General features: G+C 42.8%; 1 protein-coding gene across 1 annotated transcript in view; it reads left to right on the plus strand.

Moving 5' to 3' along the window:
• FRAS1 (Fraser extracellular matrix complex subunit 1) overlaps window positions 1-15,863 on the plus strand; it is a 660,838-nt gene that overhangs the window by 565,662 nt on the left and 79,313 nt on the right. Inside the window, exons 54-55 of the mRNA XM_040324225.1 lie at window positions 1,920-2,088; window positions 10,868-11,114. Of these exons, the coding sequence (XP_040180159.1) occupies window positions 1,920-2,088; window positions 10,868-11,114 (416 nt within the window). The remainder of the gene's footprint in view (window positions 1-1,919; window positions 2,089-10,867; window positions 11,115-15,863) is intronic.

Below are 15,863 nucleotides of genomic sequence, written 5' to 3' on the forward strand. Positions count from 1 at the left end.
TATTAGGTTCATATTAAAAGCATTAGGGAAAATTTAGAATATGGTTAAAAAAATGTGATCATAACTTTCCTACGCCGTCGTATCGTGGGCGCATATTTACGCTGGGCGCATTTGCCACTCCCATCGATTTTTTATGCACATATGCAAATGAGGGTGATACGCCGATTCACGAACGTAGTTGCGCCCGACGCATAATATACGCGGTTTGCGTAAGTCGTACGTCCGGCGTAAAGTTATTACCCATATAGGAGGTGCAACTCATGCAAAGGTATGGACCAGGGAATACAAGCCGTCGTGTCGTTTATGTAGTACGTGAATAGGGCTGGGCGTAGGTTACGTTCACGTCGTAGTCAGTGATCCGTCGTATCTTTGGGAGTAGTTCCGACGTGATTCTGCGCATGCGCACTGGGATGCGTCCACGGGACGGCGCATGCGCCGTACGTTATTCGTATCTTTATGACGCTCAATCCATCATTTGCATGGGGTCACGCCTCATTAGCATGGCTCACGCCCACTTCCACCTACGCTGGCTTACGCAGAGGAAACCCAGCATATCTTTAAGAGCGAGTGGGAGCAAGTGCTTTGTGAATCCAGTGCTTGCATCTGTGCGCTGCGTCGGCGTAGCGTATATTAGATACGCTACGCCCGCATAAATATGCGCCGATGTATGTGAATCCGGGCCATAGTGTCTACAAACACTCTATCTATAGGATATATTTTTTTTTTTTAATGGGAATGGTAGTGATCGGCGACTTATAGCGAGACTGCGATACTGGGGATAGGTAGGTGATCCAGTGCAGCAGAGCCACCTTGCCACCATATATGTAAGTTATATGGTCAGAAAGCGTTAAGGAATGAAGAGCATCTGTACCTTTTATCTCCCCTTTTAAAATGCTCACCACGGGTACATAAAACAGGGCCGCCAAACAGTCAATGCCTGGAGTCAATCCTGCAGTTCCCATATGAGACTGTTTGGCAGCCTAGGTTTTATGTACCCATAGTGAGAATTTCAAAAGGGGAGATAAAGGTACAGATGCTCTTTATTCTTTAAATATTTAGTATACTTAACTTCACTTCTACATACTGCAAATGTCTAGAAGTCTCTTACATTATTATGAGCATATTTTAATTAATCGATTATGAATTCTAGGCAATTCTTGCTCCTGTGGCCAATCACATACTGCTCCTGAAGAAGCCTCTAAATTAGCTAAACATGTCGGGATTGCTACACCATGTCAACTTTGAATTTTAAATAATCAAATGTTTTTAACCATATTCTATATTTTTCTTAATGCTTTTAATATGAACCTAATAAACTATATGAATTTTACTTGATGTTGTGGCGTAAATTATTGGCACCTGAAAAATCCCAGCTCTTCCTGAGAGCATTCTTTTGTGTCTTGTAGAATTTATATGTCGATCTGTCAGAAAACAGGGGGTGGAAAGGTGAAATTATACACTAGAGAGCTCAGTCAGGAAAGATGTGAGAGCTGATTGGAGGGAAGGGATACACCCCCTTCACTCAGCACAAATACAGAGCTGAGGCTGTCAGTCAGCTGGATGTCCCTCCCTTGTCACCATTTTTCTCTGGGTGTCAGGAAAATTTGTTAAAAGTGATTCATGCTGATAGCAGAGAAACAAAGAGAAAGACAGAAATTACACTTGGTGCTCTCAATTAAGACAAGTACACACTATAGAGGGATGTGCTAGGTTCATATTTATGTCTGAGGTTTACAACCACTTTAAGGTTTCCTAAAATATGCAGCTTACTTGTCAAAAAACTTCTGATACTATGCATCTAAAATTTTATTTTATCTATACTTTCTGAATACGTATGATGTTAGCTCTAATTTTATAGTATAAAATAACTAATACTTTGAAGATTTTGTGTGAACACAAAGGTTTCTTTCTATTAACAGTTACAATGTGAGTGAAAAGGCAGGATCCATCAGTGTGACTGTGAAAAGGACTGGGAACCTCAACCAGTATGCCATAGTATTGTGCCGCACAGAACAGGGCACTGCCACATCCAGCTCTAGTGTGGGCTCCCGACCAGGACAGCAGGATTATGTGGAATATGCAGGGCAGGTAAATATTTACAAAATCTGGTGCATGTTTTGCGCCTTTGTAATTGTTACCACTGGGGCAAGCTAAACTTTTAAGCTTTTAAAGGGAAACATACAGATTGCATATAGTTATTAAAAACAGCATAAAACAGGTTGAAAAGAAAAAGAAGGTTGGGACTTTAAATGTCCCCAGACGGCCCTCTGTCTATAGTATGTGTTGAACCATGAGCTGATTTGTGAGTATAGTAGGGAAGGGTATTTTTTCTTTTGGGTGGGATTTCCCCCAGCGTACCATTGACAGACATGTTTTAACCCATGTATGAATTGTTACAATCCATGAATTTTACTATTTGTTGAGGCTCTTTCAATAAATGTCTGCTCTCAACTACACTATCAAAATGTTTCATTTATGTTATTAATTCCACTTGTGTATACAGTACATATGAATTTCAATGTGCACATATGCATTGATTATCAACCAATTGCTTGTCATGCACCTCATTTTTCTAACTGCAATAGGGATGGAGACACATGGCCTGCTTAGTTATGTCCCTCATTTAAAAACCCAAATAACCCCCTCTTTAAAGCATAAAAAAAAAACAGGTAAAAACTTAAAAAAAAAATTAAGGATTTTAAAGAACTATAGATCTTAAGTGACAGCACAGCAAAGTAGAGAAGCTTCCTTGGCGGCTTCCATTTTCTGAAACTTTAGACTTAGCTATGTGATATGGAAGAAGTCACTGCTCTGTTATCTCAATGTTTTTCTGTAAGCATTGGGCTTCCATTAGCACAGCTGAAAAGTAATCTCACTAATGATCTGAAAAGGAGTCTAGAACACCACTTGTTTGCTGGATAGAAAACTGCATAATATTATTACGTTTTATTTTTTTATTTTTTTTATTCCTGATAAAGAAATTGATTTGCTGCAAAATTACGATGTTTGCCCTTACTGAAATCTCCATAATATTAGCCTTTAATTTTACCTTAATTGAAAAATCTACCATTATCTACCATTAAGAATGCCTTCCCATGTTGCTTTGGAAACCCTGTAACGCCTGTAAGCCAAGCAGGCAATTGTGGCAATATAAAGGCAATAGAAAAGCAGTTGGTACAAGCATGAGCAAGAAACAAGCAAATATGGGCACCCAATGGCCAATCCTTTCATCATGTAGGCAACAAACAGACAATCATTACAATATGCTAGCAACAAATTGACCAAAGTTCAAAGCTCTTATGCCGCGTACACACGATCGGAAATTCCGACAAGAAAAGTCTGATGTGAGCTTTTGGTTGGAAACTCCGACCGTGTGTATGTTCCATTAAACTTTTGCTGTCGGAATTTCCGCCAACAAAAGATTGAGAGCAGGTTCTCTATTTTTCCGACGGAAAAAGTTCCTATCGGAAAATCCGCTCGTCTCGATGCTCAGAATCAAGCAGAAGAGCCAAACTGCCCATTGAACTTCATTGATCTCGTCTCGTCGTACGTCTTGTATGTCACCGCGTTCTTGACGGTCGGAATTTCCGACAAAATTTGTGAGACTGTGTGTGTGCAACATAAGTTTGAGCCAACTTTCCGTCAGAAAAATCCACGGTTTTCTTGTCAGAATTTCCAATCGTGTGTACACGGCATTAAGTTCATTACAGTATCTAAAGTCTTGTTTTCGGCTAATGAGAGGCATTTTTTGAACAAGTCCAGGTTATCAAAAAGGATTCCAATTCTCAGGAGCTATTTAAATCTCATTCCACCCTTCAAAACCACTAAAAAATATTTTTCTCTTATCGTCCATGGACGGACACAGCTCCTTAAATCTTGACAAGTGGGTTATGTTCCCTGTTTACAGGAGAGGACTAGGCAGAAACATGTTAAATAGTTAAATACATGTTACATTAACAGAGTTGAACAGCCCCGCCCAGGGGGCGGTCCCTCCAGACATAACCCTCCTCACTGCAGCATGCAGCCTCAGTTTCGTTCTGCCTAGCAAAGGAGAAGGACGTATGGCTCCCTTTGGGCCCAGCGCCCTGAGGAGAAATTTTATTTTATTCTATCTTCTTTTATTTTATTTTCACTTTTTCTTGAAGAATCTTCTTTCAACTGTCGGCTGAGAGACAGGCTGGATAATATAGATCCTTGTAGTCTACTCAGTCCGACCAGCAAGCGTGGGCACACCTTTGCAAAGAGGCTTGGTCTGCCACGCCATACCCCATGACTCCTGGGGTGGCCGGTGAGCTTTGCTCCGAGGTCCACATATGACTGGGCTGTGGTGTTGTCTCACTCACAGTGGACCGGGCCGACAGCTACCTCCATTTCGGTTGTAGTTCTGTCAGGAATGCGTCAGCGAGTCCTCGCTTGGACGGGTAAGTACAGTCCCTCCTGCTTCGGTGGGTTGGTACAGCTGGGCATTCCTGGGGTTTGGGGGTCCCTTCTCCCTTCCCTGCTCCTTTCCCTTGCTGCATTGCTAACATTGCCCCTGTCAGGGGGGAGGGGGCCTTCCTGAGGGGACTGTTATCTGGCCTGTGTTTTTTCTTTTTTGTATTGGGCTTTCCTGTGAGGTAAAAAGCCCTGTGATGAGCACAGATGTTTATGATTATACTTCAGCAGACGCTGACTGATTGGTGACACCTGTAATGGTTTTGCTTTTTATGCTGTATCTGTGACTTGTCCTTAAATAAAACAGCCCTAGGAGGCTTTTCCTGTTTAAACACAGGTCCCTGCAAAAGTTACCTCACGGTTCTTTTCCTCACAGGCAGCGCTGGGCAGTCTCCTCCTGAGGGAGTCCCCTGGTTACCCCTGGTCAGCGCAGCAAGTGGGTGAGAGGCCCTGAATAGGGCTCTAGGAGCTTTTGTCTATTTCTATGGACAGGTGTGCATATTATAATACACACTATGTAAATATTGGAGTCAGTATCTGGGTCCTTCCCCACATGCTGGTGGTGGCAGCAGGTGTTAGCACCTGGGATTCCCACAGAGTTTTTATTGTTAGTCCTGGACACAGTTTGTGCCAGGGTGGGGGTGGACTGCGGGCGGGCGGTAAAAGAGTGCCCCCTTCCCCCGTTATCCCCTGGGGAATGCTCTGTTATGGAGCCATGGACCAGGTACCTAGTTAAAAAAAAAATAAAAAAAAAAAAAGGCAGAATAAGGCATTTATGGGTGCGCTTTTTACTGCTGCAAGGGACTCTCCTAAGCTGCATAGTGCAGCTGGGTTTCCGCCGAGGGCTCGGTCTTTTTTGGATCACACAAATCAGACCGCTGTGTAGGTTTTTTCCTTCTGTGCCCTTCTTTGATAATTTCTGAGATGCGGAATGAGAAAAGCCGCTGAGGGCTTTTGTAGTCCCTCACCGCCGGGCGGGAACCCCCACTTCTATGGATCTGACTGATAGAAGATCCGAAGTACTGACCCATTCCATGTTTACCATGCTGGGGTCTGGCTTGTGCCCACTACACTGGGGTCTCAGTCGACGCTGGCACCATTTTTTGGGAGGTTTTTCAATTGCATTGAAAACTCCCATTGGCGCCCATTTTGTTGTAGCCCCGCTATGGCGCAGCTTACATTGTGCCGGCCATTTTCCTGTGGCCGCGTTCTGAACGCTCGGCGGCCATCCTGGAGTAGTTCTGACCCCTAGTGCTGTATACAACTCACAGAGTGAGCATTTTGCACCAGACAGTGGAGGAGCACCGACTCTCTCCTGAGGTTATTAGCCTAGCGGACCAGCTGGTCCAGGGCCTCATATAGGTCTGTGATGCTTCATTGAATGCTGCGCCCTTGTTATCCAGGGCGTCTGTTTCAGAATGGTTTTATGCACACGGTGGTGTAGTGCTTAACTCCATTACTTGGCAGCAAAAGAGTCATTGGTTAGAATCCGCACACTGACGCCAATCTTCCTGGAGCTTGCATTGTCGCTCCCTGTGTCTGCGTGGGTTTCCTCCGGGTACTCCGGTTTCCTCCAAAGACATGTGTGCATACACCTACATAATATACATACACACCATGTGTGTGTATTATTTAGGGGCAACCCTCCCAGGCCGTCAAAGGCCCAGCTGGGGGACTATTCTGTCCCTGGGTGCATAAGCCGATCACGCCTCACCCAAATCCTGCCAATGTATATAGCCTTCCCTCCCTGGGCTCTGGGTGGGAGGGGCGGCTTGCAGGTTCACAATTCAGTGAAACCTCCCTGCTCTCCGACTAGTGGGTCTGCGAGGTGGTCTCTTCGGAGTACTAGATAGGGTTTCCTCCTATCCACAGAACAAAGTTCTGTCCTTGTGTCTTCCTCTCTCGGCCCGTCGGTCTGCCTTGGGCAGTGTGGGATTTGCTAAGCTGCGAGGTAATTTTACCTTTCCTGCAGGACGAGAGTTTTGGGGTTTTCTATGGGCCTCAGGCCCTAAATACCTTTGAACGTCGGGTAGTTCTGCATGGAATCCATTTGTTCGGTGGTAGCTGCGCTTCATCCGGGGGATGTCCTGACGTCCTCGGACATCAGGGATGCATACATTCATGTCCCGTTTTGCACATGTCACAGTGTTTTTTTCTGTGCTTCGTGATGAGAGAAGGGTCTCTGTCAGCCTGTGGCCCTCCCTTTTGATCTGGCGTCGGCACCATGGGTTTTCAGCTAGGAGCTCGCACTTATTTGAATTTTGTTGGGACAGCGAGGCTTTGCCTCATTGGCTACTTGGACGACTTTCTTCTGAGAGCAGCTTCTGTCTCCGACCTAGTGGATGGGTTATTCCCATTCAGACCCTCCGAAGATTCGGGTGGATGTTAAACGTTTAGGCCAGAAAGTGTAGCTCGGTGGCAGCAAGCCTGCCCTCCATGTGTGCGACCCAGGGTTCAAATCATGGGCATGCTAGGTTCCGACTCAGCGTTGGAGTATCTAGTGTTGATCCAGACTCCTCAGTGGCAAAGGTCCTTCCCCCTGGAGAAATTGCAGACTCTTCAGTCTGCGGTGAAGGTATTGGCATCACGCAATCAGTCTTCTCTCCGGGCGCCTGCTGGTTCGGGGTCTGTGGGTAGCCTCCTTCAAGGTGGTACTGTATGCCCAGTTCCACACCCTGGTTTTCCAGGGGAACTACTGTCCAGGTGGTAAAAAATCTCTTGTCTCTGAAATCATTAGATTCCTGTGCGCCACCTAGTCAGAGTCTCTCTGAGTTGGTGACCGAGATTCCCGACTCTTCGGTCCGGGAAGTTGTTCCTTCCTTCCAGTGGTCGGTGTTTACGACGGATGCCAGCTCACGGTTTGTGAACCGGGAGGTTCACAAAACTGGGGGGTCCAGTCGGCCCTGAGTCGCTGGACTTGCGTGGACCTATGACCACACCTCCTTGAATGTGTCTGGTCTCGGTAGCTACCCAGGGTCGGGCCTGGCTAGTGCCTGGTGAGAGACCGCCTGGGAATACCAGGTGCTGTCTACTGTTCATTGTCCTACTATTTTAGGCGATCAGGCTATGCTTCTCCTTGTGGTCGACCGATCTGGTTTCAGCCAGACAACGCCACGGCCTTGGCTTCAGTCTACCATCAGGTATGCCGGCAGGCGGACTACTGGAGTCGCCAGATGCTGGACCAGGGCGATTGGTCTTTGTGCTTGGGTTGTTTTGGCTCCCTTGCAGGAGGTGAGCCTCACATGGCATGGATCTCCTGGCAGCTTGTCTTCGCCGCAAGGGTGTCAAAGTTAGTGGCCAGGTCTAGTGATCTTGTACAGACGCGTCAGTCGCGCTGGTGGCTCTGTGTTGTCTGTATCAGTGATTTTTTGCCATTCCTCCATGGTAGTTGCTTCCTCGGCCGCTCCACAGAGTGGATGCTGAGGAGATCCCGATGATTCTAATCACTCCAGATTGACCTCGGTGTCCTTGGTACGCTGATATCAGGCGCCTGGTAGCGGAGGCACCCTGGCAATTGCCAGGGCAGGAGGTTCCTGTCTCAAGGTCCCATACTTCCTCCTGTTGTACAGTCACTGACTTGCTCAACATGGTTATTGGAAGCCAGACTTTAGGTGACCAGGGTCTGTCTGACTCGGTCATCTCAACAGGGCACCGTAGTCTTCTTCCGGAGGATCTACCGTCGCACCTCTCTTGGTGCGAAGGGATGGAGTGACGTCCACGGGCGTACTCTCGGTGTCAAGGGTCCTGCTGTTTTTAAAGCTTGGATTGGATCTAAAAATTGCTTAAAGCACCGTTTGGGGGCAGATTTCAGCCTTGGCTGTGTTCGTTTAGTGGCCTTTTTGCGGCCCATTCCCTGGTGGGTCCCCTTTTTTTGTGTGCAAGGGGTTTGTCATATACTTTCCCCTCTTGACCCATCTCTTCCCCCATGAGTTTTGACTCTGGTGCTCTCGGTTCTTCAGGAACCTTCCTTTTGGAAACATCAGAGAGATTTTCTCTTGACACTATCTCAGAAGGTGGCCCCTTTAGTGGCCTTTACCTCTGTTAGAGGGGTTTCTGAGTTGGCGGTCTTGTCTTGCAAGCCGCCATGCTTGATCCCCCATAAGGATTAGGTGATGGTGCGCCCGCGACCTTCCCTTCTTCCGAAGGAGGTTTCGGCCTTTCATACTTTAGGCGTGGTACGCGCTTTGCGGGTATACCAGCCTACTACGGCTCCATTTCGGAGCTTCTGACTCTCTTTTGTGTCGGTGTCTGGTCCACAAAAGGGCCTGGCGGTCTCGTCGACCACCATTTCTCGGTGGATCAGGCAGGCCGTCATACAGGCCTATGCTTCTAAGGGGCGGGCCCCCCTTTCCGGTCACGGCACTTTCGACCAGGGCAATTGGTGCTTCCTGGGTTTTTTTTTCGACATCATGCGTCGGTCTCACAGGTGTGCGAGGCGGCGATTTGCTCGTCCGTTCACGCTTTTTCCAGAATTTACATGGTTGCTGTGAGTGCATCTTATGATGTTTTTTTCAGCCGCTAGTTTTTGCCGGCGGCTGTTTAAAGTTGCACCTCCTCCATTGAGGAGCTCTGCTTGTTTTGGGGTGAAGTTAAAATTGTTTTTACTGATATATTTCCCACCCCTCGTTTTTTGACACTGCTTGGGGACGTCCCACTTGTCAAGATTTAAGGAGCTGTGTCCGTCCATGGACGATAAGAGAAAATAGGATTTTTTGTACTCACCGTAAAATCCTTTTCTCTGAAGTCCATGGACGGACACAGCTCCCACCCCTCCTTTTTAGGTTTGTACTGCTTGTTACGAACTGAGGCTGCATGCTGCAGTGAGGAGGGTTATGTCTGGAGGGACCGCCCCCTGGGCGGGGCTGTTCAACTCTGTTAATGTAACATGTATTTAACTATTTAACATGTTTCTGCCTAGTCCTCTCCTGTAAACAGGGAACATAACCCACTTGTCAAGATTTAAGGAGCTGTGTCCGTCCATGGACTTCAGAGAAAAGGATTTTACGGTGAGTACAAAAAATCCTATTTTTTTGCCTTCTCTATAAACATCAATGCACTTGTGTGATTAAATTTCACTGGCCTGAATCAATTGAATGGTTAAATTTCATTGGCCTGAATCAATGGGCCGATTTTCTGGCGAATCTCTGTTTTGCCCATCCCCACAAACCATATTAAACAAAAGAAAAAAAGAAAATATGTAGCAGCTAATTTTTATCTTTTTTAAAAGATGATTCGTTAAACTCATGTTATGGATAGGAGACTGTATAAAATGAATGTAAGAAAGTGTTAAAGAACATCTTCACTTTTAACAAAAAAAAACCCTGAAGTGCAGCCCATGAGAGAAAAATCATAATAGGGAGAACAGGAGGTAACACAGGTAGGGTACCCAATTGAAGGGGAACCTAATGAAGGGGGTCTTGTAAGTGCTGCTTCTTTTATTATGACGTGATTACTGAATAGCTTTGGACTCGTTCTGGAGGTCCGTGGTGTGCTGGTGACATAGTTTTGCTTTTATTGAAAGCTGGGGTATCTGATTGTAAAAGACTTGGGATTATAAAGCCTTCCAGCCATCATATACAAGTGTGGGTAAAACGACTGAGACATAAAGGCAAGGAGACTGTAACTGTGCTGATAGTGGCTACTGGAAACACAAGATGCTGGTTATTGAACCATTGTGTCGCCAGCTGACAAAAAAATAAGCAGTAGGTTTATGTAATGGTAGTAACAAGTGTCCACCATGCAATGGTAGAAAAACATTCCTCCAGCAGTAAGGATCCTGCCTTGCCTAGGGCAGGATCCTTGCTGCTAGAGGGACTTTTTCCATACAGTACAGTTCACTTTCCATTACCCTGCTTAAGCATCGCATCTGTGATGATTTTAGTTAATGTACTGTAAGTTTCTGAAGTTACTACACTAGCTGTGTTCACTTTGAATATCTGATTTAAAAAAGGAAAATCAAAAAGAAGATTTTTTTCCTGCACATGACTAGATAATTATGAGACTTTGCTAAGTCTTTACTCCTTTACTAAATTGGCCCCAATTAGTAAGGGTTTTTACTCATTTCATTTGGGGTTCTAAAATAATAGGGCAACAAAAAAAAACATTGGCCTGTTTGTGCAGCAGTACAGCAGTGTTTCTATTTTCCATCTAATGTCTAAAGTGTTTGTACTTGCTCTCCTGTGTAATATTTTTTTCTTGCTATATCAGAAAAATATGCAGTAGATTGCTTAGGAAAAATAATATAGATTTGTATGTGGGTGTAATTAGAAGAATTAACAATAGTAGTGAAACTGCAAAGACAAGTAAGCGCAAAGTGAGATCATTGAAGTGCCTTTGCTGTCTTTCTCAGCGGTGAATATTCTAAATACAGTAAAAAATAAAAAAAATCGATGTTAATGCAGAGTGACATATCTAATATGTTTAATCCCATCAGGTGCAATTTGATGAGCGAGAGGACAGCAAGGCCTGTACCATTATCATCAGTGATGACCGGGTGTACGAGGGCATTGAACGCTTCATAGTGGAACTGAGTATGCCTGCTTATGCACTTCTGGGACAGATCACTAAAGCCACTGTTAACATTAATGACACAGAAGATGAGCCCACTCTACAGTTTGATAAGAAGATATATCGGGCCAGTGAGAGTGCAGATGTCCTCTCTATTCCTATTGAGAGAAAGGGTTAGTCAACTTTTCTGCTAATAAAATAATGTTTATGGTTCATAGTTTGTACGTGTAGGAAATCTATATCATATCTGTAAACATATATATAATTAGTATGTAAAAAATTCTGAATGAACAAAATAGTAGCACTACTATGTGCAAAAGTTATTTTGAACAATCCTAAATAAATCTGAAAATAAATCTGTGACAAAATATACACATATTAAACTATAATAAGTATATGTGGGGAGTGAAAAAATATAAATATATATATTTAAAGAACTGTCTCGCTCATCCTTTCTTTACTAAGGGAAAAAGAACCCTAAGAAAAGGGCACAAGTACCCCCCCCCCCCCCCGGTACAGTGGGACTTTATGGGCAAACAAACAAATGTATATATCATAAAATATTATTTATTTAGAAAACAATTTTAAAACATATGTGTGTGATGTCAAACATATCGATAGTTTGTAGAGCTGCACGATTCTGGGGAAAATGAGAATCGGGATTCTTTTGCTTAGAATACAGATCCCGATTCTCCAAAAATCTCTCGGTTCTCCCTATGTCACCATGCACCACCCACAAATCTACATTTTAAAATGGTTAATTAAAAAAAGAAAAATCTATATCAAAGTTAAACTCAACAAGAAAAAAATGTATGGATGTATATATTATTATTTTTTTTTTTTTAGTTTAACTTTGATATACGGTAGATTTTTCTTTTTTTGATTAACCATTTTTAAATGTAGATGACTGTGGGTGATGTGCAGCATGGTGACATAGGGAGGACTAAGATTACCCCCTCCTATGTCATGGGCTTTCTTTCTGGTCTGGGTATATCAATCAATCAGTAGCAGGCAAGCAAGCAGTAAGTACAGTAATATATTTGCGTAGTATATATGATTAAATATGTGCTCACATTTCTGTTGGGAAATGCCTGGCATCGGCCATCGGATCAATGCTGGACTGACTGCGGTGTTTCCCGGCCAAGAGGACATGGTACTGCCCACGCCCAGGCATTCATCCAGCGGCGCATCAGTCTCTGCAAACTGACGTCAGTTCCGGCTGCTGACGTCAGTTCCGATATCGCCGCCATTTGGTTCCGACGGCTTCTCCTCGGTCCAGTCTACATCAGGGGGGAGACCCGAAAAATCTAGCCATTCCAGGCCGGAGATCGCAGGGGGGACGATTAAATTACAATTAATTGTGCAGCTCTAATAGTTTGTACAATAAATTAGAAAACTGAGTTATGCTCAAATGAGCTAATACAAATTCCAGTAAAGATGATTTTTTTTCTCCTGTAGCCTGACATGTTTCAGGAAATGTATCCCTTCCTCAGGTGCATTGTAGGAGAGAGTGCAAATACATTCTGAAAAAGAGCAAAGAGCAATGGTTTCAAAACAGTATTCCAAGGCAACATCAACATTGAAGCACATATACATGTCCACCATACATACCAACACTGAATTGTAATAATATTTATAGAAATACTTAAAAAAAAAAAAAAAAAATTACGCATTTCTATAAACATTATTACAATTCAGTGTTGGTATGTATGGTGAACATGTATATGTGCTTCAATGTTGATGTTGCCTTGGAATACTGTTTTGAGACCATTGCTCTTTTTCAGAATGTATTTGCACTCTCTCCTACAATGCACCTGAGGAAGGGATACATTTCCTGAAACATGTCAGGCTACAGGAGAAAAAAAGTCATCTTTACTGGAATTTGTATTAACTCATTTGAGCATAACTCTGTTTACTAATTTATTGTACAAACTATCAATATGTTTGACATCACACACATATGTTTTTGAATAGTTTTCTAAATAAATGATATTTTATGATATATACATTCCTGTTTGTTCGCACATACCGGGGGGGTACTTGTGCCCCTTTTTTTAGGGTTATTTTTCCAAATGTTTGGGATGTTGGCAACGCTCTAGGGAGAATACTATATCTGTCTTTGTGGTCCACCACTTATACTTATCCTTTCTTTACTAGAGTCACTAACCTATTAAAGAGTAACTTCCCACCCTTTAGCATTGCTTCCCATACCTATTAACATAACATAATAACATAATAGTCGCTGCTATATATTTTTTCTGACAGGTTCCCATTAATGCAGTATTCAAGGGATATTATAGTGGCTATTTTGATTTTTTATTGCAATGTTTATTTTCAAGATTGTTCCATATTTTTCTTATTAAAGGATAATTTATTATTGAAGTATAACAGTATCTTAGTATAATTATCCATATTTGTGAGATCTCTCTTTAGTGGCTAGTCTTTTGTACCACATTTAAAGGATAACTGTAGTACAGTCATTGTTTATAGGTCCCCATAACCCTCATCAAGTCTAATGCTAGCCATACACCAGTCTAAAAATTGTTCATATACGGTTTCCAAAAACGAGCACACAGTTGTGAGAGCAAACGACATTGCCATCATGTAATGGCCGAGTTTTGAAAGATAAATCGTTCAATGGACATAAGTAAATCTGTTTAATCGTTTGAATGCACAGTACCAACAGTTAAATTTTTATTGGGGGAGAAACACATTAACTTTTTCATTTATCATCCGTTCGGCAGAATTTTACAATCTATTCATTTTTTGGCTCAAAAACGTCACAATCAAATTGTACCCATCGACTGGACAAAAACCAAATGGTCTAAATGACAGGTTTTCAAATGATTTTTCCTCTGAATGTATGGGCACCCTGTCCCTGCTTCTCTCAATTTTTTACTGTGCAGCCTGCTGAGTGCCACATAGTCTTTTCTAAAAAGTCTCCTAGCTGGGCCCTGCCTCTTTTGCACATCCATGCTATAATCTGAAATATTATATTTTTCTGTTTGGTAACTGAACAGTGGATGGCCTTTCCAAAGTAAGAAATTAAGCTTGCAGTGCACATTTGAGAAGAAGCACAGCCTTTTTATTCAAAACACTTGCAGAATGTGAATTACTTAATTAAAAAATTACATTTAGATTTTTATTTATTTTTTTCAAGTTCTGTTTAATTTTCCCATCATATTATCAGAAAATGCTTGCCAGCTGCCCTCTAGTGGACAATTGAAAGAATGACATTGTAATCTGCACAAACTCCTGAATTGTTCTGCATACATTTATAGCATGCTAGACAACAATATCATGCCTATTATGTATAAAAAAGAATTACTGTGTGCATATATGAAATTATTTGAAACATGTTTGTAGACATGAAAGCAAGCAATTGAGTAATTTACACATAACACAATCCATTATGAATGCAGATATGCAGAAAATTCTGATGACACAGCACAACTGCGGTGCACATTAGTCTATAACACACATTTTAGCTTTGGATTGAATTTACAAACAGCTTGATGGATATATTTTTGTACTAGAGAAACAATTTGTTCATCTTTCCCAGAAAATTCATAAAGTGATTGGGGCTTGTGCCAGTATCAGTCAAGGAAACCAATGATGTACAATATCTTCAGTAATAGCCACCTAACAGCCATTATTGTGTGCTTAAGTGGCCACATTGCTGAATGGAAGCCTGTAAGATTCACAATTCAATTACTTCTCTTCTACATCAACTAAAATATTAGCACTGCAGGTGTACAAAATGCAATTTCCTTCAAAATCAGCAGTTTTTACGGTGTAGGTTTATACTTTTTAGAGATTACATGTTGGCATATATTGGAAAGTAAAATGCAACAACAGCAACAATCAATCAGATATTGACTTTCAGCAGTTGCTTGGTCTTTTGAATACTTTACACATTTTGAACAATGCTACTGTTTAGTTTTACAATATTGGGCTTCTGACATAGAGGCACTAATTAAGCACTTTTTGAGATTTAGGCCGGACCTACATGGATCAAATTTCCGATCCATGTATGGGCAGGTTGGCAGTACAGATGTCGATCTCCAAATCAATTTTTGTACAACAGCCTGTTTAAAATGTTTGCCGCTAGCTATAGCTGGCAGTGCTTATTGTTGTATTCTGACAATGTCAGAATACTATTTAATACCTCACCAGGAGCGATTCCCCCATACACAACTTTTTTTCTCCCTCCAATGATAGAATGGTTATAGTGATGAATATATTTAAAAAATAAATATTTGTTAACAGCACTTCATATATACTGTGGACATACAGTGTGTGTGTATATATATATATATATATATATACACCTATATAGGGCCAGATCCACGAAGCGCGGCGCTTCTTTCCGTCCGGCGTAGCGTATCTCTGATACACTACGGCGCCGTAACTTACAGCGTATTTTCTGTATCCTGAAAGAATTTGCGCCGTAAGTTACGGCGGCGTAGTGTAACTTTGCCGGCGTAAGGGCGCGCAATTCAAATGTATGAGAGGGGGGCGTGTTTTATGTTAATACGTCTTGACCTGACGTTAATGACGTTTTTTTTAACGGCGCATGCGCCATTCGTGGGGGTATCCCAGTGCGCATGCTCGAAATTAACCCACAACAAGCCAATGCTTACGACGTGAACGTCATTCTACGCAAAGCCCTATTCGCGAACGACTTACGCAAATGACGTAAAATTTTCAAATTTCGACGCGGGAACGACGGCCATACTTAACATAGGATACGCCTCATATAGCAGGGGTAACTATACGCCGAAAAAAGCCTTACGGAAACAACGTAAAAAAATGCGCCGGACGTACATTTGTGGATTCGCGTATCTAGCTAATTTGCATAGTCGACGCGGAAACACCTAGCGGCCAGCGTGAAAATGCACCTTAGATCCGACGGCGTACTT

The sequence above is a fragment of the Rana temporaria genome, chromosome 1, assembly GCF_905171775.1.
Source record: "Rana temporaria chromosome 1, aRanTem1.1, whole genome shotgun sequence".
Lineage (NCBI taxonomy): Eukaryota > Metazoa > Chordata > Amphibia > Anura > Ranidae > Rana > Rana temporaria.